Below are 25,923 nucleotides of genomic sequence, written 5' to 3'. Positions count from 1 at the left end.
TGATGTGGAAGAGCAAAGTAGGGTGCATGTGGCACAGGAGAGTAGCTCACTTCGCGGGAGAGAGAGGCAGGGCGAGCGGAAGGGTCTGGAGGCAAGATTCCTCATTCAAGGACATGTATCCATTGACTTGTATCCTCCAGCCCAGCCCCTCCTCCCAACTGTCCATCAGCAACAAACTCATCAATGGTTGATAAACTTCCTCCAAGCAGGCCCCTCCTTCCAACTGCCAAGACCTATGAATTCATCAATGGATTGTTGATGATCCTCCAAACAATGCCACTCCTCCCAATGGTCCATCAGCTATGCATTCATTCAGGGATGGATGATGTTCCTCCAAGCAGCCCCTCCTCCCAACTGTCCGTCAGCTGTGAGCTCATCAATGGTGGATGAAGTTCCTCCAAGCAGCCCCTCCTCCCAACTGTCCGTCAGCTATGAGCTCATCAATGGTGGATGAAGTTCCTCCAAGCAGCCCCTCCTCCCAACTGACCGTCAGCTATGACATCATCAATGGTGGATGAAGTTCCTCCAAGCAGCCCCTCCTCCCAAGTGTCCGTCAGCTATGAGCTCATCAATGGTGGATGAAGTTCTTCCAAGCAGCCCCTCCTCCCAACTGTCCATCAGCTATGAGCTCATCAATGGTGGATGAAGTTCCTCCAAGCAGCCCCTCCTCCCAACTGTCCGTCAGCTGTGAGCTCATCAATGGTGGATGAAGTTCCTCCAAGCAGACCCTCCTCCCAAGTGTCCCTCAGCTATGAGCTCATCGATGGTGGATGAAGTTCCTCCAAGCAGCCCCTCCTCCCAGTTGTCCGTCAGCTGTGAGCTCATCAATGGTGGATGAAGTTCCTCCAAGCAGCCCTTCCTCCCAAGTGTCCGTCAGCTATGACCTCATCAATGGTGGATGAAGTTCCTCCAAGCAGACCCTCCTCCCAAGTGTCCCTCAGCTATGAGCTCATCAATGGTGGATGAAGTTCCTCCAAGCAGCCCCTCCTCCCAACTGTCCATCAGCTGTGAGCTCATCAATGGTGGATGAAGTTCCTCCAAGCAGCCCCTCCTCCCAAGTGTCCCTCAGCTATGAGCTCATCAATGGTGGATGAAGTTCCTCCAAGCAGCCCTTCCTCCCAAGTGTCCGTCAGCTATGAGCTCATCAATGGTGGATGAAGTTCCTCCAAGCAGCCCCTCCTCCCAACTGTCCGTCAGCTATGAGCTCATCAATGGTGGATGAAGTTCCTCCAAGCAGCCCCTCCTCCCAAGTGTCCATCAGCTATGAGCTCATCAATGGTGGATGAAGTTCCTCCAAGCAGCCCCTCCTCCCAACTGTCCGTCAGCTATGACCTCATCAATGGTGGATGAAGTTCCTCCAAGCAGCCCCTCCTCCCAACTGTCCGTCAGCTATGAGCTCATCAATGGTGGATGAAGTTCCTCCAAGCAGCCCCTCCTCCCAACTGTCCATCAGCTATGAGCTCATCAATGGTGGATGAAGTTCCTCCAAGCAGCCCCTCCTCCCAACTGTCCATCAGCTGTGAGCTCATCAATGGTGGATGAAGTTCCTCCAAGCAGCCCCTCCTCCCAACTGTCCGTCAGCTGTGAGCTCATCAATGGTGGATGAAGTTCCTCCAAGCAGCCCCTCCTCCCAAGTGTCCGTCAGCTATGAGCTCATCAATGGTGGATGAAGTTCCTCCAAGCAGCCCCTCCTCCCAAGTGTCCGTCAGCTATGAGCTCATCAATGGTGGATGAAGTTCCTCCAAGCAGCCCCTCCTCCCAACTGTCCGTCAGCTGTGAGCTCATCAATGGTGGATGAAGTTCCTCCAAGCAGCCCCTCCTCCCAAGTGTCCGTCAGCTATGAGCTCATCAATGGTGGATGAAGTTCCTCCAAGCAGCCCCTCCTCCCAACTGTCCGTCAGCTGTGAGCTCATCAATGGTGGATGAAGTTCCTCCAAGCAGCCCCTCCTCCCAACTATGACCTCATCAGTTGATTGATGAAATTGGGATGTTTATGACCAAATTACCACTTGAAAGTCCATCAGATGGCAACCAAGTCTTTAACCCATATATCTTAAGGGACCTTTTTCAGATTCAAAGCATAAGATATAGGTTAACCAGGCCCAGAAAGCCAAGTGCCGCATGTTCTCCCTCATATGTGGATCCTAGCTACAGATGATTGGGCTTCTGTGTGAAAAGGAAAAAACTCAGTAGCAGAGGCCAGTAAGTTAAAAAGAAGATATAAAGGGAAGAGAAAGGAAGGGAGGAGGGTACTTAATAGGTTGGTATTGTATATATGTAAGTACAATGATTGAGATGGGGAGGGGATATGATGGAGAATGGAATTTCAAAGGGGAAAGCAGGGGGGGGAGGAAGGGAGGGTATTACCATGGGATATTTTTTATAATCATGGAAAATGTTAATAAAAATTGAGAAAAGAAAAGATATAGGTTAAAATTGTCCCCCATTACTATAACTCCCACCCATCCAGCCATTAACTAGGCTTGTCCAAGTGAGCATTCCCCCTCCCACACCCGTTGAGGCCTGTGAACAACAAATTAGAGACCAGACCCAATTGCTGCTGACATCACTTGCCTGTGAGGTCAGTAGGGACATTCCAGTCTGGTCACATTTTCCAGCCCAGACCCACACAGAGCCCACCTGGACATGGGATTCATCGTAATGACAAGGTAAAAAGAAAAAAAAAAAAAATAGGCTGACTAGCAAGCAGCAGGTAAGCCATCTCTATCACAGCTGCCAGGGCCCAGGAAACATACAATGTATGACATGCAGTGGAAATTGCCAGCCATAGGCAGCGTAGCTCACTGTTACAAGCACAAGGCCCTGAGCTCAATGACTAGAGCTGGAAAAAGTAAAAGTTGCTAGTCATGAAAAGTAAGAAATTGTGATCGATAACACTCCATACTCCTCGGGCTAGTGACCTGAAGACAAGTGTATGGAGCCCTACCAAGGTACATGCAGGTATATAGACCACATACACTACATTACACATTACACACAAAATTGAAAGAAAAAAAAAACAGAGGGATGGCTTAACAGTTAAGGCATTTGCCTGCAATACCAAAGGACCTAGGTTCAATTCCCCAGGACGCATGTTAGCCAGATGCACAAGGGGGCACACATGTCTGGAGTTCGTCTGCAGTGGCTGGAGACCCTGGGGCACCCATTCTCTCTCTCTCTCTCCCTCTCTCCCTCTTTTTTCTGTCAAATAAATAAATATTTTTTAAAAAAATGAGATAAAATAAACCATGCCTGTCATTTGTAAGCTTCCCCCATCTCTTCTGATAGCTAATAAATATAGGTCACTCTAAGGGTGGCAGGAAGTGAAAATGAGAGATTATCAAAGAAGTTTTATATGTGGGGGGTCAGCAAACTACAGGCTGCGGGCCAAATCCAGCCAGCTCCCTGGTTTTGTAAATAGACAGCTCCTGGGACACAGCTGTGCGCCTTCATTTCTGTGTTGCTTGTGGCCGCATAAAAGCAACTGTATCGGAAATGAGCTGTGTGGCACGGACTGGCCCACAAAGCTAAACCAACCCCCCCCCCCACTTTTGGCCCTTTACAAAAAATAAAAAGTATGTCATAGGCTGCCCCTAAGTTAAAAAAAAAAAAAAAGTGACTTGAACTTGACAAAATTCTGTGAGAGTTTGGTTCTACGAGCAGTTCTGAGGAACTGCTGCTCCTCCTGCGGCGTCAGCCAGCCACAAAGGTCACTGGGCCGGTGAGGATGAAGGCAGAGAGCGGTCTGCTCCACGATCTCGATGACACTGTCACACTGTCCGGAGCCAGCACTGGCTGCCAGCCTCGCACCAGGTTGAGGGGCCTGGAGTATGACCCTGGGGCATAGTGTGAATCCTGAACGCTGACGGTTCTTTTACCAACCACTAGTGATGACGACCTTTACAAGGAAATGCACTCCTCTCCAAAGCAGTGGGCTTTAAAAAAATAATTATTGACAACTTCCATAATCCTAGACAATAAACTCCAATCCCCTCCCCTCCTCCACTTTCCCCTTCACAGCTCCATTCTCCATCATATCCCCTCCTCCTTTCAATCCGTGTCTCTTTTATTTTCATGTCTTCGTCTTTTCCTCCTATTATGAGGCTCTTGTGTAGGTAGTGGCAGGCCCTGTGAAGCCATGAATATGCAGACCATTTTTGTGTCTGGAAGAGTGTAAGGAGTCCCGCCCTTCCTTTGGCTCTTACGGTATTCTGCCGCCTTTTCCGCAGTGGACCCTGAGCCTTGGAAAGTTAGAGATGTTTCAGTGCTGAGCTCTCCTCCTGTCACTTCTTCTCAGCACTTCATTTCCTTTGGAGTCATCCCAGAGGTTAGAGAAGCTTCTCTAAGTAAAAGTTTTTCAGGGCTGGAGGGATGGCTTAAAGGTTAAGGCACTTGCCTGCAAAGCCAAAGGACCCAGGTTCGATTCCTCAGGACCCACGTTAGCCAGATGCACAAGGGGGCACATGCATCTGGAGTTCATTTGCAGTGGCTGGAAGCCCTGGTGCACCCCTTCTCTCTCTCTCTCTCTCCCTCTCTCACTCTCTCCCTCTTTCTCTGTCAAATAAATAAATAAAAATAAAACAAAAGCTTTTCAGTCTATCCCAGAGAGAATAAATAGTGGTAACTACAGACATGGTACTTAGGGAAGGTGACCTTAAGAATCAGACAGCCCATGACAGGGAGGCTTATCTTTTTTTATGAACACCCCAACCATTGAAGTTTAAAGGTCCTTCACCCCTATTTTGTTCTACAGCACACCCTTACTTTCAGGCTAGGCGGCACCTCTATGCACCCAGGCCTGAGGTCTCTTTCATCCAGTCATTGTCCCCCGGCCGTTATCCCCGCCTCCCTTTACTTCACCATCCTGCACACACCACATAATGCAACATTTAAACTTGGCCCCTGGTGTGGACTAAGTTGTATGTTTGGAAATAGGGCTTTCAAGAAGTTAAGATTGAAGCTGGAGGGATGGCTTAGAGGTTAAGGCGTTTGCCTGCAAAGCCAAAGGACCCAGGTTCGATTCACCAGGACCCACGTTAGCCAGATGCACAAGAGGGCGTATGCGTCTGGAGATCATTTGCAGTGGCTGGAGGCCCTGGTATGCCCATTCATTCTCTCTCTCTCTCTATCTGTCTCTCTCTTTCTCTCTCCCCCTCTTTCTCTGTCAAATAAATAAATAAATAAAGTTAAGATTGAATATGGTCATGCGGGTGGGGTCCTAATATGACATGACTGAAGTCTTTATAAGAAGAGACACCAGAGATGTTTCCCAGGCCAGACAGAGAAAGAAAGACCCCAATGAAAGCCGGACGTGGTGGCGCACGCCTTTAATCCTAGCACTTGGGAGGCAGAGGTAGGAGGATCGCCATGAGTTCAAGGCCACCCTGAGACTACATAGTAAATAAATTCCAGGTCAGCCTGAGCTAGAGTGAGACCCTACCTCGAAAAAGCAAAGAAAAAAAAAAAAAGAAAGAAAGACCCCAATGAGGGCAGAGAAGGCAGACAACCACAAGCCAAGAGACACATCCGAGGGAACCCCGCACCTCAGACTTGACCTTCCAACATCCAGAGCATGAGACCATAACTTCCTGGAATGACACCTATCTTTGTAATGACACCTGGTGCTTGGTCATGGCATACAGAACTAACTTAAGGATGGTCTTGCATTGTCACAGGCTTCTAGTGCACTAGATAGTCCTGTTTTAACTACAAAGCCATCTCTCTAACACTGAGGCCCTTCTTGATCTGTCAGGAGTCCTCAGTGAGGAAAAGGCATCGGCCCTCCTAGTGGCTTCCTTAGTACTGAACACTCTTTTTCCTGTGAGTCTTTGTGCTTCTCGCTGCACCTTTCAAACATCTGCTAGCTGGGCTGGAGAGATGGTGGTGCACGCCTTTAATCCCAGCCCTTGGGAGGCAGAGGTAGGAGGATGGCTGTGAGTTCAAAGACAGCCTGAGACCACACAGTGAATTCCAAGGTCATCCTGCGCTACAGCGAGACCCGACCTCGAAAACCACCCAAACAAAAATATACATTAGCCGTTCTTTCTCCACACTTCTCTGGAGGTCTGTCTTTATTTCACCCTTAACCTTACAGGGCACTCTTAAGTTATCGTTAACTTCTTCAATATGATTTGGCCCCTGATTTTGAGTTGACAATTACCGGAGTCAAGTGACATATTCACCACCGCAGTGAAACGAACATGCAAATGAAATCAAAACTAAGGCAACTTTTCTAATCCCTAACCGTGTTCTCAGGCTCCATGGTTCAGCACTGCTAGGCAACGTTTACGAGAGCCACAAGGGGGCAGTGCAGTCAAGCTGATCATAGCCCAAATGACTTACAAAGGGGGACCCAGGAGGCGAGCCCTAAGTGCAGAGCTCAGAAATTGCTTGCTTCTGTCCCTGGAGACAAGCAGCGACAGGTGAAGGGTATGGAGAAGAATAATGCAATAGGCTTGCGAGAAATCCGTTTTCATGTCTACGAGATGAGTTTACACCCAACAAGAGTGCCTTAAAAGTTCATCCCGGCCCAATACTGTGTTCTTATTGAAAATCAAGAGGCAGAGGAGGAGGTGGAGGTCAGAGATAACTTGATCTTGAAGTCTGGTCGAGCAGAGGGACTTGAAGAATTGGTTTTAAATATGGTGACATTGTCAGGGTGAAGTGACCGAAAAGCAATATCCAACTGATATTAGGAAGTTTGTGCCCAGAGCTCAAAAATGAGAAATGAAAAATGAGAAAAAAATATATATATATAAAATAATTTGACAGGTCATAGAAGCCACATACCTGGAAAGCTTACTCTCCTGTGGCCTGAACCTGATAATATATATAACCCATCTTCTGTGTTTTCCTAATCTGCAAATCTAGAATGCAATTTGTACCTGTTCTAACTCTGTCATTTGCAAGTGACAAAGACTCAACTCAATAAATCAATAAAGAAGAAAATCAATAAAGAAGAAAAATGTCCCTTGCATCTGTAGTCTGGAGAAGCATTAGCCAATAGAAATACAGTGTCAGATGCCTATAAAAGATGAACGTCATTAGTACACACATCTTGAAAAAATTCAAAAGATGAAAGTAAAATTAACTATTGTAATTTACATAATATGACATATCCAAAATTGTCCTATTTCAGTACCTAATTAAAATATATAGTCATACACTACACATAATTAAACATATATATGTATTATGCATTATTAATGAGATCTTACTCACAGTCATCAAATACGATGTGTACATTGTACATTTCCAGAACACCTCAGTTTGAACTATGTTCTGGTTTGGATAGTAAATGTACCCCAAACATTATATGCTAAAGGATTGGTCCTCAATGGGGGTGAACACCTTAGGAGGTGGAACAATGAAGGAGGTTCCCTTGTAGCAGATACTGATATTCAAATCTTACCTCTGCCAATTAGTCATTCTGACATTGGGCAAGTCATTTAACCTTTCTGACTTATCTCCAAAACTGAAGCAAACAGAACTACTTAGCAAGTTATAGATGCCTGGAAAATGTTTGGAAGAGCCTCTATAAGAGTGTATCATAGAAGGGAGGGGCTGGAGAGATGGCTTAGCAGTTAAGGCACTTGCCTGTAATGTCAAAGGACCCAGGTTTGATTCCCCACGATCCATGTAAGCCAGATGCACAGGTGACACATGTGTCCGCAGTTCATCTGTAGCAGCTGGAGACCCTGGCGTTGCCCATTGCCTCTGTCCCACTCTCCCTCCCCCACCTCTCAAACTTAATAAGTAAATAAAATGGAAGGACTGGGAAGCAGAACCATTACAACCATTAAGGAATCAGGCTTTCATTACAGAAACTAGACCTTATACAAGTGTGGAGAGAGAAGATAAGTACTTCTCCGCAAAGGGAGAGATGGAGAGAGAAGAAAAGCCACTAATGAGAAAGAAAGACTTCCTCTGTACCTGCTGCTGACCAGAAGTGCTAGGTCAAGATAGCAGGCCACGGGGAAGGAAACACGGAAAACTGGAGCTCATGGCCTCTCGTGTCATTTAACACATATATTTGTAGTGACCTCCCTCCCCCACCTGCAAAAGAAACTGGTGGCCTCTATGGAGCCACACATGCCCGGCCTCGACTGGAGATGCTAGAGATGTGTTGGGAGCAGGAGGGGAAGCAGACCTCGCGGCTGTGGACTCCAGCAATGTCAGAGCAGGTCAGCGGCCTGGTGAGAGGGCACACGCTTGTCATTCCACACTACAGAGGCTGAGACGGGAGGATCGTGAGTTCAAGGCCACCTTGGGCTACACCGTGATATCTGGTCTCGACAAATAAAAAGCAAAAGAAACCAGCGAGAGAACAGCGTGTACCTTGGTGACCCCAGAGCTGTACACGACCTCTCTGAGTACAAGGGGTCACAGTTTACTCCTCCCTTCCAAATCCCACAGCCATTTCTCTTGTAGCCAATTTTAACCCAGAACCAAGCAAACATAGACTCCTGCAGGAAATTGTCATAAAAACCAACCTTTTTTATAATCATGGAAAATGCTAAGAAAAATTAAAAAAAAAAAAAACAACCTTGCCAGGGGTGACCATGTACACCTTTGATTCCAGCACTCGGGAGGCAGAGGCAGGAGGATCACCATGAGTTTGAGGCCAGCCTGATATTACATAGCGAATTCCAGGTCAGTCTGGGTTAGAGAGAGACTCTAGCTTGAAAAACCAACAACAAAAAAAAATCATCATTATTATTACTGCCACCATTGTATATGTGTCATGCGTAGTTATTATTTATTGCTCATATTCCACACCACTGGAGTGTAAATTGTGGGGGTCATTTCAGAAAAGCGATTTTATACAGAGTTTACAGCTATTGCATACACATTACTCTACCCACATCACAGCCCCGTTGTACAAGGCCAGGTGGATTTGTGCATCACAGAAAAGTCACGGAAGGCTGCAATTCAGTTGCTGGTTACTTAACCTGTTCCCATTCCAGATATTCCTCTCTGCTCCATCCCCTCCTGCACCACATGGTGGCAGCACGGGGTATTAACTGATTTCAATATATAGGTAGGTATACATCAGTTAAATGAGTGAATCCTGTTTCCATGAACCGCCTGGGAGGTTGATCAGTACTGACCAGTCATACCTCTTTTGCCTACAGAAACCCAGATGGTGAATTTTTTAGGGATTGCAGTTTCCTCCAGCTGACAGTGGGTGTCGCCCTGGAGCTACCGAACACAGCCAATACCCAAGATCTGAAAGCATTAGGAGGCAGCGGAATGCACGCTGCGTTACACAGGATGCCACCTGCATCTTAACCTGGATAAAGCCATACAAAACTAGAGGAAAAAGAAAATCCATTGCACTGCTTCCTTCATACTACATTGCAGATAATTACTATTAAAAGGTGTTTTCCCCCAACACAGGCTTTGATTGTCCATCAGTCAGGAAGAATGCTCGGGACAGCAGCTATGTGCCATGGATGGGGACTGACCGTTAAAGAAGATTGTCAAGTTGCTGGGCGTGGTGGCACACACCTTTAATACCAGCACTTGGGAGGCAGAGGTAGAAGGATTGCCATGTGTCCAAGGCCACCTTGAGACTCGATAGTGAATTCCAGGTTAGCTTGGGCTAGGGTGAGACCCTACAGCGAGATACCAAAAAAGAAAAAAAGATTGTCAAAAGTGCTCCTTTTGTGTGTGTGTGTGTGTGTGTGTGTGTGTGTGTGTGTGTGTGTGTTGTATATTGTAGTGTGTATGCATGCATAAAACAGAGGAAAATGTGTGTGTGGAATCAGATGTCCCCCACAAACTCGTGGTCCCCAGCCGACAGCAATTTGGGAGGTGGAGCCTTGCTGGAGGAGGTGTGTTGCTGGAGGCAGACTTAGAGGCATTATAAACAGCTCCCTCTTGATAGACTTCAGCTCACTCTCCTGCTGCTGTTTTCCACCCGCTATGGCAGAGGTGATGTCTGGCCTCTGTTCATGCCATGCTTTCCCCTGCCATCTGGAGGCTTCCACTCAAGACCGTAAGCCAAAAACAAAAGCTGTCCTCCCGGGCTGGAGCGATGGCTTAGCGGTTAAGCGCTTGCCTGTGAAGCCTGAGGACCCCAGTTCCAGGCTCGATTCCCCAGGTCCCACGTTAGCCAGATGCACAAGGGGGCTCACGCGTCTGTAGTTCGTTTGCAGTGGCTGGAGGCCCTGGCGCGCCCATTCTCTCTCTCTTTCTATCTGCCTGTTTCTCTGTCTGTCACTCTCAAATAAATAAATATAAATTTAAAAAAATAGGGCTGGAGAGATGGCTTAGCGGTTAAGCGCTTGCCTGTGAAGCCTAAGGACCCCGGTTCGAGGCTCGGTTCCCCAGGTCCCACGTTAGCCAGATGCACAAGAGGGCGCACGCGTCTGGAGTTCGTTTGCAGAGGCTGGAAGCCCTGGCGCGCCCATTCTCTCTCTCTTCCTCTATCTGTCTTTCTCTCTGTGTCTGTCGCTCTCAAATAAATAAATAAAAAATTTTTTTAAAAATTTAAAAAAATGAAAAGCTGTCCTCCCACCAGCTGCTTTTGGAAGGGTGCTTTGTCCCAGCCACGAGAAGGTAATTACCGGAGTCAGGCTACTCCTTTATTTCTCAACCCGGAGCTGCCGTTTTCAGTCAAACTGCTGACCAGTTAGCCCCAGTGAGTCCATTGCCTCCTCTCCTCCCAGGACTGGGGTTAGAGGCATATTTGTCCATCTGTTTAAGAGAGGGCTGGGGATCAAAATTGGAGCAAACCAGGCCCTGTCAGGCTTTCATGTTTGCATGGGAGCCATCTCCATAGCCTCCTTTTTTTAATTTTATTTAGAGAGAGAGAGAGAGAGAGAGAGAATTGGTGCACCAGGGCCTCTGCCACTGCATCTAACTCCAGACGCTTGCGCCACCTGGTGGGCATGTGCAGTCTTGCACTTGCCTCACCTTTGTGCGTCTGGCTAATGTGGTATCTGGAGAGTCAGACATGGGCCCTTAGGCTTCACGGGCCAGCGCCTTAACTGCTAAGCCATCTCTCCAGTCCCCGTTCTGTTTTACCATCCCCCAAGTCTGGGTGACAACTTCTCAGACTTAGTGTTTTCTTTTTTCTCAAGGCAATGCTACACACGGCCCTCTCCCTGCCTGCTTTGCCCTTCCCAGAATCACCAGGCCTGGTAAACCTAGCTCTCGGATTTAGACAAGAAGATGTATTTATTGTGTATCTATTTCAAAGTAGTTTTCATATTTGTAACCTCACTTGAAATGCTATAACCACATGGTATAATGACATTGGCACAGCTGATACCATCATGCTCACCATAGAGAAGTGGGATCGGGGAAGCTGGGTCAGTCAAACAAGGGAACACCAGTGCTTGGCGAAAGGAGAGACTGTCGCTTGAGTCTCATCTGGGAATGCGCCTGGCCAGGGTGAAAGAGAAGCCAACCAGCCCGCACAGCCTTCTCAGACAAATGCCTTAAGCGCTAAGCCATCTCTCCGGGCCTATTTATTTTTTTATTGACAACTTCTATTCAACATCTTCCTTTAGGCAATGAGTGCATAGTTAAAATTAAATTAAATAAACAGAGGTGTAAGATCACATTTTCTGGCTGTGACCGTATGGAGGATGGTCTGCAAGTGGGTGAGATTAATGGCAGTAAGTCCAGCCACAGAGCCCAGCATGACTGTCAATGTGCGGACTCCGTATGGGGACAGTAGTGGTGGCGAGGGGTGGTGGAGGCTTAGCCCTTCCATAGTCTCTTGCAGTCCTGATAAATAAGTTCAACAAAAGCAGACAGTCACAGAACCTCAGGGACAATGGGCTGCTTGCTGTCCCTATGCTCTGCTCACTGTCCAGAGGATGCCACGTCTAAGCTGCCACCCACACGCGTGTGTGGGAACAGGAAGTGGGGAAGGGAGTGTAAAAAAGCAGGCTGTCTCTCCAACACCTCGGGGAAAATGGCACTCACCTTATGAGGGGGAAGTGAGGAGTTAGAGAATGTACGCACTGCCGGGCACAGGTGGGCTCTCAAGGAATCATTTTTCTCTCCTGGAAGGAAGGACTGGAGCCAAATCCTCCCTTTCCTGGCCCCCTTCTCCTCTCACGTCAAACACATTCATACGTGTTCTAGTGCGAGATTGAAATGGCAGGTCTTCACTTCTCTTTCAAGCAAGATGGAGGAAATTCTTCCTCATATGGAATAATTAAAGTCAGAGCTGGGTGAGAGATTTTTCCCCCCTTATGGCTGTGTTCCATCAACTGAGAAGAAAGTCTCTTTCCTGATAATTCTCCCTGAAATATAACTTTCTTTTCACCGTACATTCGAATGGTGAGGCGTGCTCTCCGCAGCACATCTGAAGATGCGTCGGACCCACGGAAAAAGTGAATTTCTCTTCGTTGCCTTGCAAGTTACCCCAAAGCACTGCACTTTAAAAAACAGAAAGAAGAAGAAGGCTGCCTTGCTCAAGCTGTTCCTTTTATCAAAGGACAGTCACAAATCAGAGTTTTCCTCTGGAGGCCTCTGCAGTGATGTGGAGCCCAGGACCCCCTCATGACTTCTGGCTGACAAAGGGGGCTTTCAGCTAGCTCCCTACTTCAGAAAGGCCTTGCAGAGAGGGCCAGCTGGGATAACCAGCCTTTTCCCCTTCCACCCAAGCTCACCCAGGTTGTTCTAGGGAACTAGAAATGAGCGTGTGTACTGAGCCAAATCATTTCTATCTTCTAAATGTCAATATGATCAGACATGCACTTTTTCTTCTTCTCGGGGCACAGAAATGAGAAAACCCTGCTGTTGCGCAGCAGTTAACAGCCAAATGGCTGGCATTGGAATCGGCGTCCTTGCTCTGCTGCTGCTGCTGCTGCTGCTACAGAGCCCTGGCTAGTTACTGGAGCTCTTGACCCTCAGTGTCCCCATCTGGGAAATGGGTTCTTAGCATTGACCACAGAGTTGTATGAGGATTAGAAGGTAAGTGTATTTTGAAGAGAGTGGGTATAAAGGACTCTGAATAGTGAGAAACAAATAGTTTCTAGGGCTGGAGAGATTGCTTAGTGGTTAGGGCACTTGCCTACAAAGCCAAAGGACCTAGGTTCGATTCCCCAGGACCCACATAAGCTAGAAGCACAAGGTGGTACATGTGTCTGGAGTTTGTTTGTGGCAGCTGGAGACCCTGGAACACCCATTCTCTATCTGCCTCTCTCTCCCCCTCAAATAAATAAACAAATAAAATAATTTAAATAGAAACATAGTTTCTGGTCTCTAGATGTGCTAAAGACAAAGGCTCGTGGTTAGATTGATCCATGAAGCTTCTAGAAACAGGTCTGCCACTAAACTGCAGTTGTAAATGCTGAGCCACAGGCTGAGTAGAGCTCATGAACGTATGCAGTTAATTCCCGAAGACTCTAACCTTCTTTTTTAGCTCACTGACCACACAAGCTATCTAAAAACTACACAAATCAACGTCTCCAACTCAGAAATTCAGGAGACCTGGATGACTGGAGCAAGAGTCCTGCTGACAGCTCTTAGCAGGAGCTGAGCATTGCTGGACTCTTTTCAGGGAGTGGGACACAATTTGGTCATGTCCCTGTGTGCCCTGTCTGGCTTGGTTCTCACTTACTTAACCCATCTAGGCATTTGAGGCTGTGTCTATACCAGAGGGACTGGGGATCACAAATCATAGCTTAGCCTACATTCTCACAAAGAATTAGCACTGGCCAGGCATGGGGCACATGACTGCAAGCTAGTACTTACAAAGCCAAGACAGAAGGATTGTGAGTTCAAGGCCAGTCTAGGCATCATTGGGAGACCCTATCTCAAACAAATAAAAAGTACTGGCCCTGTGAAGTTGGAGGAGTGAGCTGGTTCTTGACTTCTGGATGGTTTAGGTAAGGAAAATAAGAAATATTAAGGGCTAGGACTAAGAGACTCTTATGTTCTTTGGTTTCTCTAATAGCACTTCCTATTTGTCCTAATAAAATTCAAATGCATAAAAATAAGTTAAATAAATAAATAATATTTGTTTGTAAGAAATAGACCAGAGAGCAGGACACCCAGCTTCCAATCAGAATGTTCCTGGTGTGGACAAAAGATCAAGCTCTATCACACCTTCCATGGCTCAGGGTCCATTGTTCCATTGCAGAAGAGGTGGCGGAAAGAATGTAAGAGCCAAAGGAAGGGTAGGACTGCTTACAACGTGCTCCTCCAGATACAAAATGGCCTAGGTATGCATGACCTCACAACACCTGACACTACCTACACAAGACCATCATAAGAGGAGAAAAAGATCATGACATCAAAACAAAAGAGAGACTGATTGAGAGGAGAGGGGATATGATGGGGAGGAGAGTTTCAAAGGGGAAAGTGGAGGGGGAAGGGAGGGAATTACCATAGGATGTTGCTTACAATCATGGAAGTTGTCAATAAAAAAAATAAGTTGTCAAAAAAATGGCTGATGATAGGCTGAAGAGATGGACAGTGGTTAAGAGCAATTATGAGGGCCTGAGAAGGCCAGAGAGACTGCTGGAATTTGACCCCCAGGACCCACCTAAACAATCTCATGAGGAGCAGCGACTGGAGGATCATCTGAGCTTGTAAATCTCCAGGATCAGTAAGGGACCCCATCTCAGTAAAACTGGGTCAAAGAGGAAAGGAACAGGACATCCAAGATTCTTCTCTGGTCACCACAGGCAAGTGAAAGGGGCAGTGCATGGGCACAGTCATGGTACACACACACACACACACATGTCTAGTGACTTTTTACATATACCATAATTGAATTCAGATCATGAATGGCTAGCACAGTATTTTCATTGTACATTTTGACTTAAGTTAAATTATCTTTTAGCTCAGTTATTATGAGCTTTATTTCAAAGCGGTAATTCCAGTTCCACAAATATTACCACTGATTTCCTTTCTAAAAACTTAATGCAGGGCTGGAGGGATTGCCTGGTGGTTAAGGCACTTGCCTGTGAAGCCTAAAGGCCCATGTTTGACTCTCCAGATCCCACATAAGCCAGAGACACACAAAAGGTGAGGCAAATGCAAGGTTGCACATGCCCACTAGGTGGTGCAAGCGTCTGGAGTTCGACTGTAGCAGCTGAAGGCCTGGTGTGCCAATTCTCACTCCGGCCTGTCTTTCTCTAAAATAATTAAAAAAAAAAAAAAAAGACTTAGTGCTCAAATTTTCACAAATGGAGAATTTCATTTCAAAACCTATTGAATACAGGCTTTATATTTAGATTTATATACCTGGTTGTGTTTAAGTATGGGGAAAAATGCCTTCACTGAGTCACAGCAAGGCTTGCCTATGTTTGTGTTCATTAGCCTATTATAAGCAGTGGTTAAAGATAAGGCAGCAAGTCCATTTTATGTTTTTGGTTTTAACTATGCTACTTTTATTAGAATTCCCTGTATCCCAAATATTTCTAATTGAAAGGCATTTTACATATTGAAAAGCATTTTAGTTTGGCTTATATACAATATTGAATTAAGAATATTTAATACTTCTGGCCTCTGCATGCACATGCCTGGGGCACATGCATCTGCGCACACATGCGCACACACACATACACACTACATATCACATCGCATACATACTCTACACACACACACACACACACACACACACACACACACATCAGCATGATAAATGCCTAGCAAATTGTGTCATTTTCTGTATGTTACTTTCTCATTGCTGTGACAAAACACTAAGGTAGATGCACTTTAAAGAAAGAAAGGGTTTATTTTTTTAACTTTATTTTTATTTATTTATCTTAGAGAGAGAAAGAAAGAAAGAGGCAGACAGAGAGAGAGAGACAGAGAGAGAATGGGTGCACCAAGGCCTCCAGCCACTGCAAACGAACTCCAGACGTACGCACCCCTTTGTGCATCTGGCCTTAGGCAGGTCCTGAGGAATCGAACCGACATTTTACATTCAGACCACCACAACCTTATTTTCAAATGCTTTATTATCTAAATCAGATGTTACCTTGAGACAGCTATTCAGAAACACAAAAAAAACTGTGAAGCTATTGCATATGTGTGATTGGTAATGAGGCTTTTGTCAACTCATGAAAAAGAAGGATTAAAATAGAGGAGAGAGCTTCTAAATTAGATATACATAAGACAAGATAATTAAAAACAAAAATGATGGATTAAAAAAGAAGAGCTCTCTAAGCCAGGCGTGGTGGCACATGCCTTTAATCCCAGGACTCAGGAGGCAGAGGTAGGAGGATCGCCGTGAGTTTGAGGCCACCCTGAGACTACATAGTGAATTCCAAGGCTGGATTAGAGTGAAACTCTACCTCAGGAAAAAAAAAAAAAAAAAAGAAGAAGAAGAAGAAGAAAGAAGAGCTCTGCCACTTTACATACACTATTAGGTAGGAATCATGACACACACTGTCTATTATGTAAGAATCATGATTCCATTCTATACACACTGTCTATGATGAAGGAATCATGACCGTATTTTCTAGGGTCGGGCTGAAGAACTTGCCTGGTCAGTAGGAAGTGATGGAGTTTGGACTGGAGCTCAGGGTCTAGCAGGACTTCCTCCCACTTAGCATTCTCCACACTCACTGTATGTCTTCAGAGACCACATTTCCCCCAAAACTTCCTCAAATCCACCCTCCTGTGGATGTAACTTTGACTACCTACACTTCTGTGGATAGAGCTCTCTGCAGAGCTAAAGATGGGGAAGTAGGTTGGTGTTTTATGCAAATTGTGAATGCCCTAGGAAACTGATGTGAGACTCCCTAAGTGTGTGAGAGCTAAAAAGGAAGACTCAAAAAGCTTGGCTATGTAGAATAAAAAAAAAAAATCACTCTAGTGGTTTATGTCAGAGATTGAAATTTTCCTCAGTGTTTTATCTTTTTTCAAATAAGCTAAGAATGACTAAAATGAAATAAGTGCTGTGTTCACACCATGCTGAATTTGAGGGAGCACCAAGCCTTTCAATGTTAGCTTTTTAAAAAAATTTGTATTTATGTTTATTTGAGACAGAGAGAGAGAGTAGGAGGGAGAGACTGCGCATGCCAGGGCCTCTAGCCATTGCAAATGAGCTCCAGATGCATGTGCCACCTTGTGCATCTGGCTCACGTGGGTCCTGGGGAATCGAACCTGGGTCCTTAGGCTTCACTAACAGACTCATTAACCACTAGGCAATCTCTCCAGGCAGCTTGTGACCTTAAGATTAACCAATTTAAGGCCGGGCGTGGTGGCGCACGCCTTTAATCCCAGCACTCGGGAGGCAGAGGTAGGAGGATCACTGAGAGTTCAAGGCCACCCTGAGACTACATAGTGAATTCCAGGTCAGCCTGAGCCAGAGTGAGACCCTACCTTGAAAAGCAAAAAAAAAAAAAAAAAAAAAAAAAAAAGATTAACCAATTTAGAGCACAAGGTGGTACATGCATCTGGAATTTGTTCACAGCAGCTGGAGGCCCTGGCATGCCCATTTTCTCTCTCTCTCCCTTCCCTCATAAATAAATAAACAAAATATTTTTACATAACCAATTTAGGGCTGGAGAGAAGGCTCAATGGCTAAGGCACATGCCTGCAAAGCCTGACTCTGGTTTGATTCCCCAGGACCCACACAAAGTAAGATGCACAGGATGGAGCATGCTTCTGGGGTTTGTAGTGGCAAGAGGTTGTGGCTCACCCATCTTCTCTCTCTCTCTCTCTCTCTCAAATAAATGATTAAATAAAAGTTTGTGATTTTTTTTTACCTAAGCAATTTAAGCCTCAGATTCTTCATCTGTAAAATTAACCTAACACTGAGCTTGGATGTTAGGAGCACTAAATGAGATATGGAATGATCAGCATGCTATCGGACATGAAGTACTTTCTGTATAAATACTGATGCCTCATAAGTCTCCACAGTGATGATCATCACATGAATGTACTATTTTGGAATAAAATGTAAGGGAAAAGGGCAACAAGGGAGCACTGGAAGCAGACAGACAGTAATGACCACATCTTCTTCCTTCTGCGCAGAGTCTCAATGCACTGTTATATGCAGTAGAAATCAAATAGCACCCCTGGCAAGAAGAGAACACACAAATGACTTGGTCACAGCCTAGAACTTTAAAGCTCCTGAGCTCTTACCAGTAGCAAGAGATGCTATTCACTACATCCAGACTGTCCTCTTTATTTTACAAGCATTAATTTGCCCTCCCAAGTACAAAGCTATCTACTATTGCCTCTATTTTGTAAATAGAACTGAGCCTTAAAGAATTTTGTCACCCAGGAGCCCTGGAATTGGTCCTCCCGAGAGAGGGCCCCATGTCTTGGGAAGTCTTGTGGCTCTGTGACAACCAGTGAGCTCTTGGTGGACCTTGAAGCTTTGTGCCTCATCCAATGCAATGGGCAGTTGACAGACACCATGTATGCATATAAATGAGCATTCCATTTTGCTTGAGCCCCAAAGCAAAATCTGTAGTCCTTGAATTTGGGGAGTCCATCCTTCAAGTTCAACTGATGAATGAGAGAGAAATGGGACTGTGATGTAAACCACTATCGGCTAAATTATCTACCCTGGTTGTCCCACTTGAAAAATTAGTGGTATCAACCAAAGCCATGGTGTTAAATACACAACAGACACCTGCTTATTTCTTTGTCTGATGGAAGTGTCTGTTGTTAATGCCCTGCGATTAAGTCAGAATGTTGTGCCCTGCCTTTACCTAACATAGAGAAATAATACCTTCTTCTCAAGGGAGCCATGAGGAGAAGCTATAAATAATTATATACACACGGAATTTTACAAGTCACCTTGTCTCTGCAATGCATTTATCACCTTAACATTTTTCTGTGGAGTAAGAGTATTATTTTACTTAAAATAAGTTAATTGAATTGTCCAAAAGAGGGCAAAACACTAGAAACCCAACACTTTCTTTTTAGATGCTGGTTTGTTCAGTCAAGAATACATACTAGGAGAAAACTATGTGACAAATATCTTAGTAATTTAGACAAATTAATCTCTTTTATTCTGAGTTTCTACACTTGCAACGTATGAGTGATGGCATCTTTCCAAGAGGATTTTAATTAACTTGTACCTGAAATGCAACTTTAAGTGTTTGCCACATCGTAAGCACAAAAACAAGAGGGAGGCTGGAGAGATGGCTTAGCAGTTAAGCGCTTGCCTGTGAAGCCTAAGGACCCCAGTTCGAGGCTTGATTCCCCAGGACCCACATTAGCCAGATGCACAAGGGGGCGCATGTGTCTGGAGTTCGCTTGCAGTGCATGGAGGTCCTGGCATGTCCATTCTCTCTATCTGTTTCTTTCTCTCTCTCTCTGTCTGTTGCTCTCAAATAAATAAAAAATTTAAAAATTAAAAAAATAAAAAAACAAGGACGAGTGACATAAACTACATCACAATTACATAACATGGGACGCTTTCAAACCACTGCACTCAGTATGTTTTCTCTACAGCCTTTCCAGAGAAACCTGGCCCTCCAGTGTGACATAAAGTGCCACTAAGATAACGGACACAAACTTGGCACCTCTGTAAGCAATGATAATGCAGCCTTGCTTTGGGAACTTATATTTGACTGCTATTCGTTTTCATTTTTATTTACTTATTTATTTGACAGAGAAAGAGGGAGAGAGAGAATGGATGCTCCAGGGCCTCCAGCCACTGCAAAAGAACTCCAGATGCGTGTGCCCCCTTGTGCATCTGGCTAACATGGGTCCTGGGGAACTGAACCTGGGTCCTTTGACTTTGCAGGCAAATGCATTAACTGCTAAGCCATCCCTACAGCTCTTGGCTCCTATTTTTAATGTTGAAGTTAAAAAAAAAAAAAAAGAGGGCTGGAGAAATGGCTTAGCGGTTAAGCACTTGCCTGTGAAGCCTAGGGACCCCGGTTCCAGGCTTTATTCCCCAGGATCCACGTCAGCCAGATGCACAAGGGGGTGCACACGTCTGGAGTTTGTTTTCAGGGGCTGGAGGCCCTGGCGCGCCCATTCTCTCTCTATCTATCTGCATCTTTCTCTCTCTGTCACTCTCAAATAAATAAACAAAAAAAATTTTTTTTTAATAAAAAGATATTTTCTTTCTTTTTTTGTTTTTGTTTTGTTTTCCGAGGTAAGGTCTCACTCTAGCTCAGGCTGACCTGGAATTCATTCTGTAGTCTCAGGGTGGCCTCAAACTCACGGCGATCCTCCTGACTGCTGGTATTAAAGACATGCACCACCACACCCGGGCGACATTTTCAGTTTGATAGATTCAGCACATCCTTCAAGCACTTGCTCTGAAGCAATGTGCTAGGTATTGTGACCACAGCTAAGCTGCAGGAGTCTATGCTGCCTGCTTGGGCAGTGGTGTGGGTGCAGGACTGCAACCTTTAAACCCAATACTTGACAGGTAGGGACAGAAGGACCTCAAGTTCGAGACCAACCTGTGCTACATAATAAGACTCACAAACCACAAAACCAAATAGCTAAGCCGGGCATGGCAGCGCACGCTTTTAATGCAAGTACTCTGGGAGCAGAGCGAGGATGACCATTGTGAGGTCGAGGCTACCCTGAGACTACACCGTGAATTCCAGGTCAGCCTGGGCTAGAGTGAGACCCTACACTGAAAAAAAAAAAAAAAGGAAGAAAGAAATTTAAAAAGGAAATAACTAAATGTGTAAATGTGCACATAGGTACTCAACGGACAAAGTTTTGAATTCTGAATAACATTAATGGCTCATGTCAATGTCACTTTGTAGTATTATAGCTACTCAAGATATCATCATGGGGAGAAATTAGGTGAATATTTGTGACCTGTATAATTTCTTACAGTTGCAGGTAAATGTGCTATCTCAAAATAAAATGTTTAAAATAAAGTTGTATGTTTCTTCCTGGAAAAAGTTAATCCAATATACATCAAGAGCTATAATCATGTCCCTAATTTGACTTGGCAACTTCAGCTTAGAGATGCTGACATTTATCTACTCAATACCCAGAAAAGGCAGTATGGTAGATGATGGAGACTCAGGGGTGAAAAGAGCATGGCTGGACCCTGTCTTCATAAATTTTTGAATTAAGAAAGGTGAAAATGGAGCTGGAGAGATGGCTTAGCAGTTAAGGCACTTGTCTGCAAAGCCAAAGGACCCAGTTCCCCAGGACCCACGTAAACCAGATGCACAAGGTGACACATATGTCTGAAGTTCGTTTGCAGCAAGTAGAGATCCTGGCATGTACCCATTCTCTCTATATCTGCCTCTTTCTTCCTCTCAAATAAATAAGTTAAAAATTTAAAAAGGGCTGGAGAGATGGCTTAGCAGTTAAGGTGCTTGCCTCTGAAGCCTAAAATCTCATGTTTGACTCTCCAGGTCCCACTTATGTAAGCCAGACACACAAAGGTGAGGCAAGCGCAGGGATGCACATGACCACTAGGTGGCACAAGCATCTGGACGTCAACTGCAGTGGCTAAGGCCCTGGCGTGCCATTTCTCTCTCTCTCTCTCTCTCTCTCTCTCTCTCTCAATCTCTCTTTCTCTCGCATGCACTCTGTAAAATAAAATTTAAAAATAATTAAAGAAACAAAGGTGATAATCATACGGGTGAGAACTGTAATCAGAGTTCTAATAGGAGAAATGTTAAGTAGTTTTTAAGATATTATATGCCCATTAAATGATTATGAATATTATGGAAAATGCACATGAAACTAAGAGAACACTAAACTACAACATATCCATTACTACTATGATAAGTAATGCCAACTTATTTATATGAATAAACTTTTATTGAATTTTAGATAATTAGAAAGAATAAAGAAGTGCAAGATAAGTGTTTTCTAAACAGCATCTGGTAGTATTTTCTCTGTGACATGGTATTTTTCACTTTATAAAAAAGTATAGACATTCATTTATTTAAATTTTTACAAAGTCAAGAACCATCAAATGGAACAAAATAAGTAATACTAAGGTAAATCCAGCTTTCCCCCAACATCAAAATGGCCACAGCAGTGAAGTTCTTGAGTGTGGCCCCCTTGGAAGGACAGCGTGTGCAGCAGCAGATGGTTTCCATTTGTTCCAGAACTGAAGAAAGTGGGGAGGCCGTTCCCTGGGAAGACTGCTTGCAGGAAGAAGGCAAGCAGCGTGGTGAAGAGAGACTAAGGAAGAAAAAGACGCTCAGGAAAGAGTCAGTATCGTAAGTAACTGAGGAAACAAATCTGAGAGAGGAAAAAAAAAATCACCATGGGTTGCTGCTAGTGTGATTAAGGCGCGAGATAGTCACCGATACAAGTGCGGCCAGATGCGCGTCTCAGAGAGCAGAGCGCGGTTCGCAGGTGGCCGGCGCAGCGCAGAGGCCCGAGCCGCGTCACGAAGCCTCTGCAGTGGTGCAAAATGCATTCGGGAGAAAGGGCGGACCTGAGCTTTCGGGTGCAGGGAAGACTCGCCAAGAGCACACTGGGAGACACTCCATTTGTTTAACTCTTATCTCTTTTGCAAAAAGAATTATTTTGAAGGGAGAAAAAAAACCACACACACAACAAAGCTATTCCATGCCCTTGTGCAACAACCTCCTAACCCCACTGGTCAGATAAGGAGTTATCTTCCTCACTGCAAATGGCTTCGGCACTGCCCTCATTACTAGTGACCTCTGTGATAGCCAGGGAGCCCTGGACAGCCTTGCTCTGGGGGGCTGCAGAGGCCCTTCCTCTTCTCCTGTTCCCTTGTCACCCACACCACCTAGCTCTGCCTGCACTCCTGAGATACAATCACTGAGCAAGGTGGCATGTGCTTTCCTAGCTCCATGCCTCTCAAGTATTTTTTTTTGTTTTGTTTTCTTTTTAAAAAAAAGTTTTTTGCAGGAAATAATGAACAGTAATTACCATGGACCTTTAACAGATCCCATAATAACCAGACAAGCAAGAAACTGTCAATGTAGCAAAATTCCAAATATGAGATCCATGGTTCAGAAAGAATAAATAAATATGGAGGGGTTCCCCATGAAGTTTCCTTTGATCCCCCCACCTCCCACCACACACAGCATTTCTCACTGAGTTTTGTTGTGTAAAAAGTTTTGATTCTGTGAGAAAGGTCCAGCCCCGGCTGGAACCGACATGGAGATAATGCAGCCCGAAGCCCCTCGGCATCAGAAGGACTGGGGCAGGCCGCACACATCATAGGCTTTCTGATTCATTCTTTGAACTCCACCTGGCACTTTAGTCTCTTAAAAATTATTAAGTTAGGCAAGAATTAAAGAGCAGGCCCATGTGGACCACAGTCAGGGTTGTAAGCGCTAGTCTGCTCTTGTATCTTTCTCCTTGGCTTGGCACATCTTTGAGATGCAGCATTTTTACCTGAATCCCAGAACCACCATGGTGAGGGAACATTCTTCATGACAGAGGCCCCCACCCCCCCAAGTCCACGCCACATGTGGATCGCAGTGGTCAGGTAACAGCACCACCTTCTTTGTGCTTTTTACTAGTTAATATAACCACAGGGAAAGGGCACCTGCCCAGCACTTGCCCACCCCACTCTCCCCTTTGCTTGGAAGCATTTCCATTTATTCTCTCCTGAACATAGCAGCCCCAAAGGTCCTATACCAGGGATCCTGCCCGACTCTGGGCGGGCACCATGACAGGCACTGCTCCGATGCGCTCCAGGGTCGCTTGGCTAACGGCACAGGAGGGCGCATGCTGCGGCCGAGGCTTCCTGCTGACTGAACCATTGTTCCTGGGGGCCATCTGGGGTGATGACCCTCTGTTGGCTGTCACTACCAGAGTCTTATGTGGACCTGGCACCAGATGGCTCCCGTTGGCATAGATGGACGGGATAATGGCATTGCCGGAGTGGAGGGAGAAAGGCTGGCGCAAGTCACTGAAGTTGTTGAACGACTCTGTATTTCTGGGGACTTTCAGGTCGTGGCTCCAGTATCGACTGTTGTAGGTATTGGAAGAGGTCAAAGTGTTGTTCTCCGAGGAGGACATCTCTGTGTGAAAGGCTTTGGCAGAAGAAGGGCATTTAGGTGGGAGATCATCCTCCCTGCAAAGGAGCAAAATGAAGCTGTCAACAGGAGTTACTGGGGATTTATCTCCCCTTCTACCCAGGACTCTCTCTTCCGATACCTGACACCGGAGGACATTATGTCTGAAATGCAAATCCTCTTTAGAAAATAAACAAGGCACCGGAAATGACCTCAGCTTTAGTACTCATTCCCTGTGAGACAACTGTAAGGAAAACCCTTTCTCAGCTATTCAATCTTCAAGAATAGACAAAGAAATATCAATTATCTCAAAGATTCTCAGTTACCTGTAACTGAAGTACAAACACACACACACACACACACACACACACTATTAATAAGAAAATAGCCAATGAAGAAATCCACTGAGTTAGTTATCATAAGAGAGCTAAGAAACCAAGTTTGCATATGGAGAACTTGTTCATGAGGTCCTGATTTTATACTGCGGAGCGTGAGAAAACACTCAATGGTCTGATGCTGGAGTAGAATCTGTCCCCTAACATAGCCAACACCCTTGCAAATTACAAGAGGCTTCAAAAAGTTATTCATGTAAGATGGTAACTCCAGTATTTCACATTTACTGAGTACATTCTATCAGATACTTCATGAAAGAAAGAAAGAAAGAAAGAAAGAAAGAAAGAAAGAAAGAAAGAAAGAAAGAAAGAAAGAAAGAAAGAAGGAAAGAAAGAGGAAAGGAAAGGAAAGGAAAGGAAAGGAAAGGAAAAAAAGAAAAGAAAAGAAAAGAAAAGAAAAGAAAAGAAAAGAAAAGAAAAGAAAAGAAAAGAAAAGAAAAGAAAAGAAAAGAAAAGAAAAGAAAAGAAAAGAAAGACGAGGAACACATGGTCAAGCAGGGGCGGTGACCAATGTAAGAATGAACGGAAGTGTGAAGGGTCGGGCAAAGGCTAAACATGTCTGGATGAGTTTGGAGTGAGAGTACGGGATTCAGTAAGACTCAGCTCAAAGAGACAGCACATGGTTCCCAAAGAGTGGAAAGGCTCCCAGAACAGATGGGAATCTGCACTGAGCAGGGTCAGGGGTGCGCTGGTCGCGCTGAGGAGACGGGGCCACAGACTCATCCTCTACAACGATGATGTGACGAGCTCTGAGACAGCCTGAACTGGCAAGCCTCCACAGTGTCCCAGGGTTGCTTTTCTTTAAAGATCACAGTGACACTTTTTAAGACACTCATATTCTCATCTTAATTATCTGCTGTGATCCTTATGTAGCCTCAGTGATCCCCCACCCGCCACAGGTTTATGGGCTGGAATGTGATCCCTACTATAGGGCCTCTGAGTGTGAAGTGGAATCCACGGTGGTACTGAGAGACACGGGCTCTGCTTGGATCAGATAAGACCGTCAGGGGGGGCTCCATGACTGAACCCTGGCAGCTTGGTAAGACAGACCAGACAGACATGTGCTCCCTAACTCTTGCCATGTGATGCCCTGTATGTCTTGAGATTATGCCAGCAAGATGCCAATCACCAGATGGCATCCCTAAATCTGGCTCCTCCAAAACTCTGACTCAAAATAAACTTTTGGGGCTGGAAAGATGGCTTAGTGGTTAAGGCACTTGCCTGCAAAACCTAAGGACCCAGGTTCAATTCCCCAGAACCCGCAGTAGCCAGATGCACATGGTGGCACATGTGTCTAGAGTTCATATGCAGTGACTAGAGGCCCTGACATGCAAATAAAATATTAAAAAATAAACTTTTCACACAAAGTAGAAAGGAGGATTGGAGAAAGCTAGCTTCCCCCTCCCTTAGGCAGTCTCAGGAATGGACGCTCAAAGAGAGCCTTGAGATGCCACCCCCCAGATGGTACTCGTGTTTGATCAAGACTGACCTGCCGTACCCCTGCGGCCCAGTCTACCCACCCAGACAGACACCCTGATGGGCTGGCCCCGGGATCTGCCCTCTGCGTTCACCAACCCATCGTATCTTCCCCATGCCAACAAAGGGTCCTGTCTTCTTCCTCTCTGGGAACCCGCCAGCATGGCTCCGCTCTG

The 25,923-nt window shown here is 45.4% G+C and overlaps 1 protein-coding gene across 3 annotated transcripts in view; it reads right to left on the bottom strand.

Annotated features, from left to right (window-relative positions):
• Window positions 1-21,671: 21,671 nt before the first annotated feature.
• The window catches only part of Igsf11 (immunoglobulin superfamily member 11), a 121,683-nt gene continuing 117,431 nt past the window's right edge, over window positions 21,672-25,923 (bottom strand). For all 3 annotated transcript variants that reach the window (XM_045147559.1, XM_045147558.1, XM_045147560.1), the window contains exon 7: window positions 21,672-23,938. In XM_045147559.1, the coding sequence (XP_045003494.1) occupies window positions 23,494-23,938 (445 nt within the window). In that variant the 3' untranslated portion in view covers window positions 21,672-23,493. The remainder of the gene's footprint in view (window positions 23,939-25,923) is intronic.

This window comes from Jaculus jaculus, chromosome 4, assembly GCF_020740685.1.
Source record: "Jaculus jaculus isolate mJacJac1 chromosome 4, mJacJac1.mat.Y.cur, whole genome shotgun sequence".
Classification (NCBI taxonomy): Eukaryota; Metazoa; Chordata; class Mammalia; order Rodentia; family Dipodidae; genus Jaculus; species Jaculus jaculus.
This window is presented reverse-complemented; position numbering and strand designations above follow the sequence as displayed.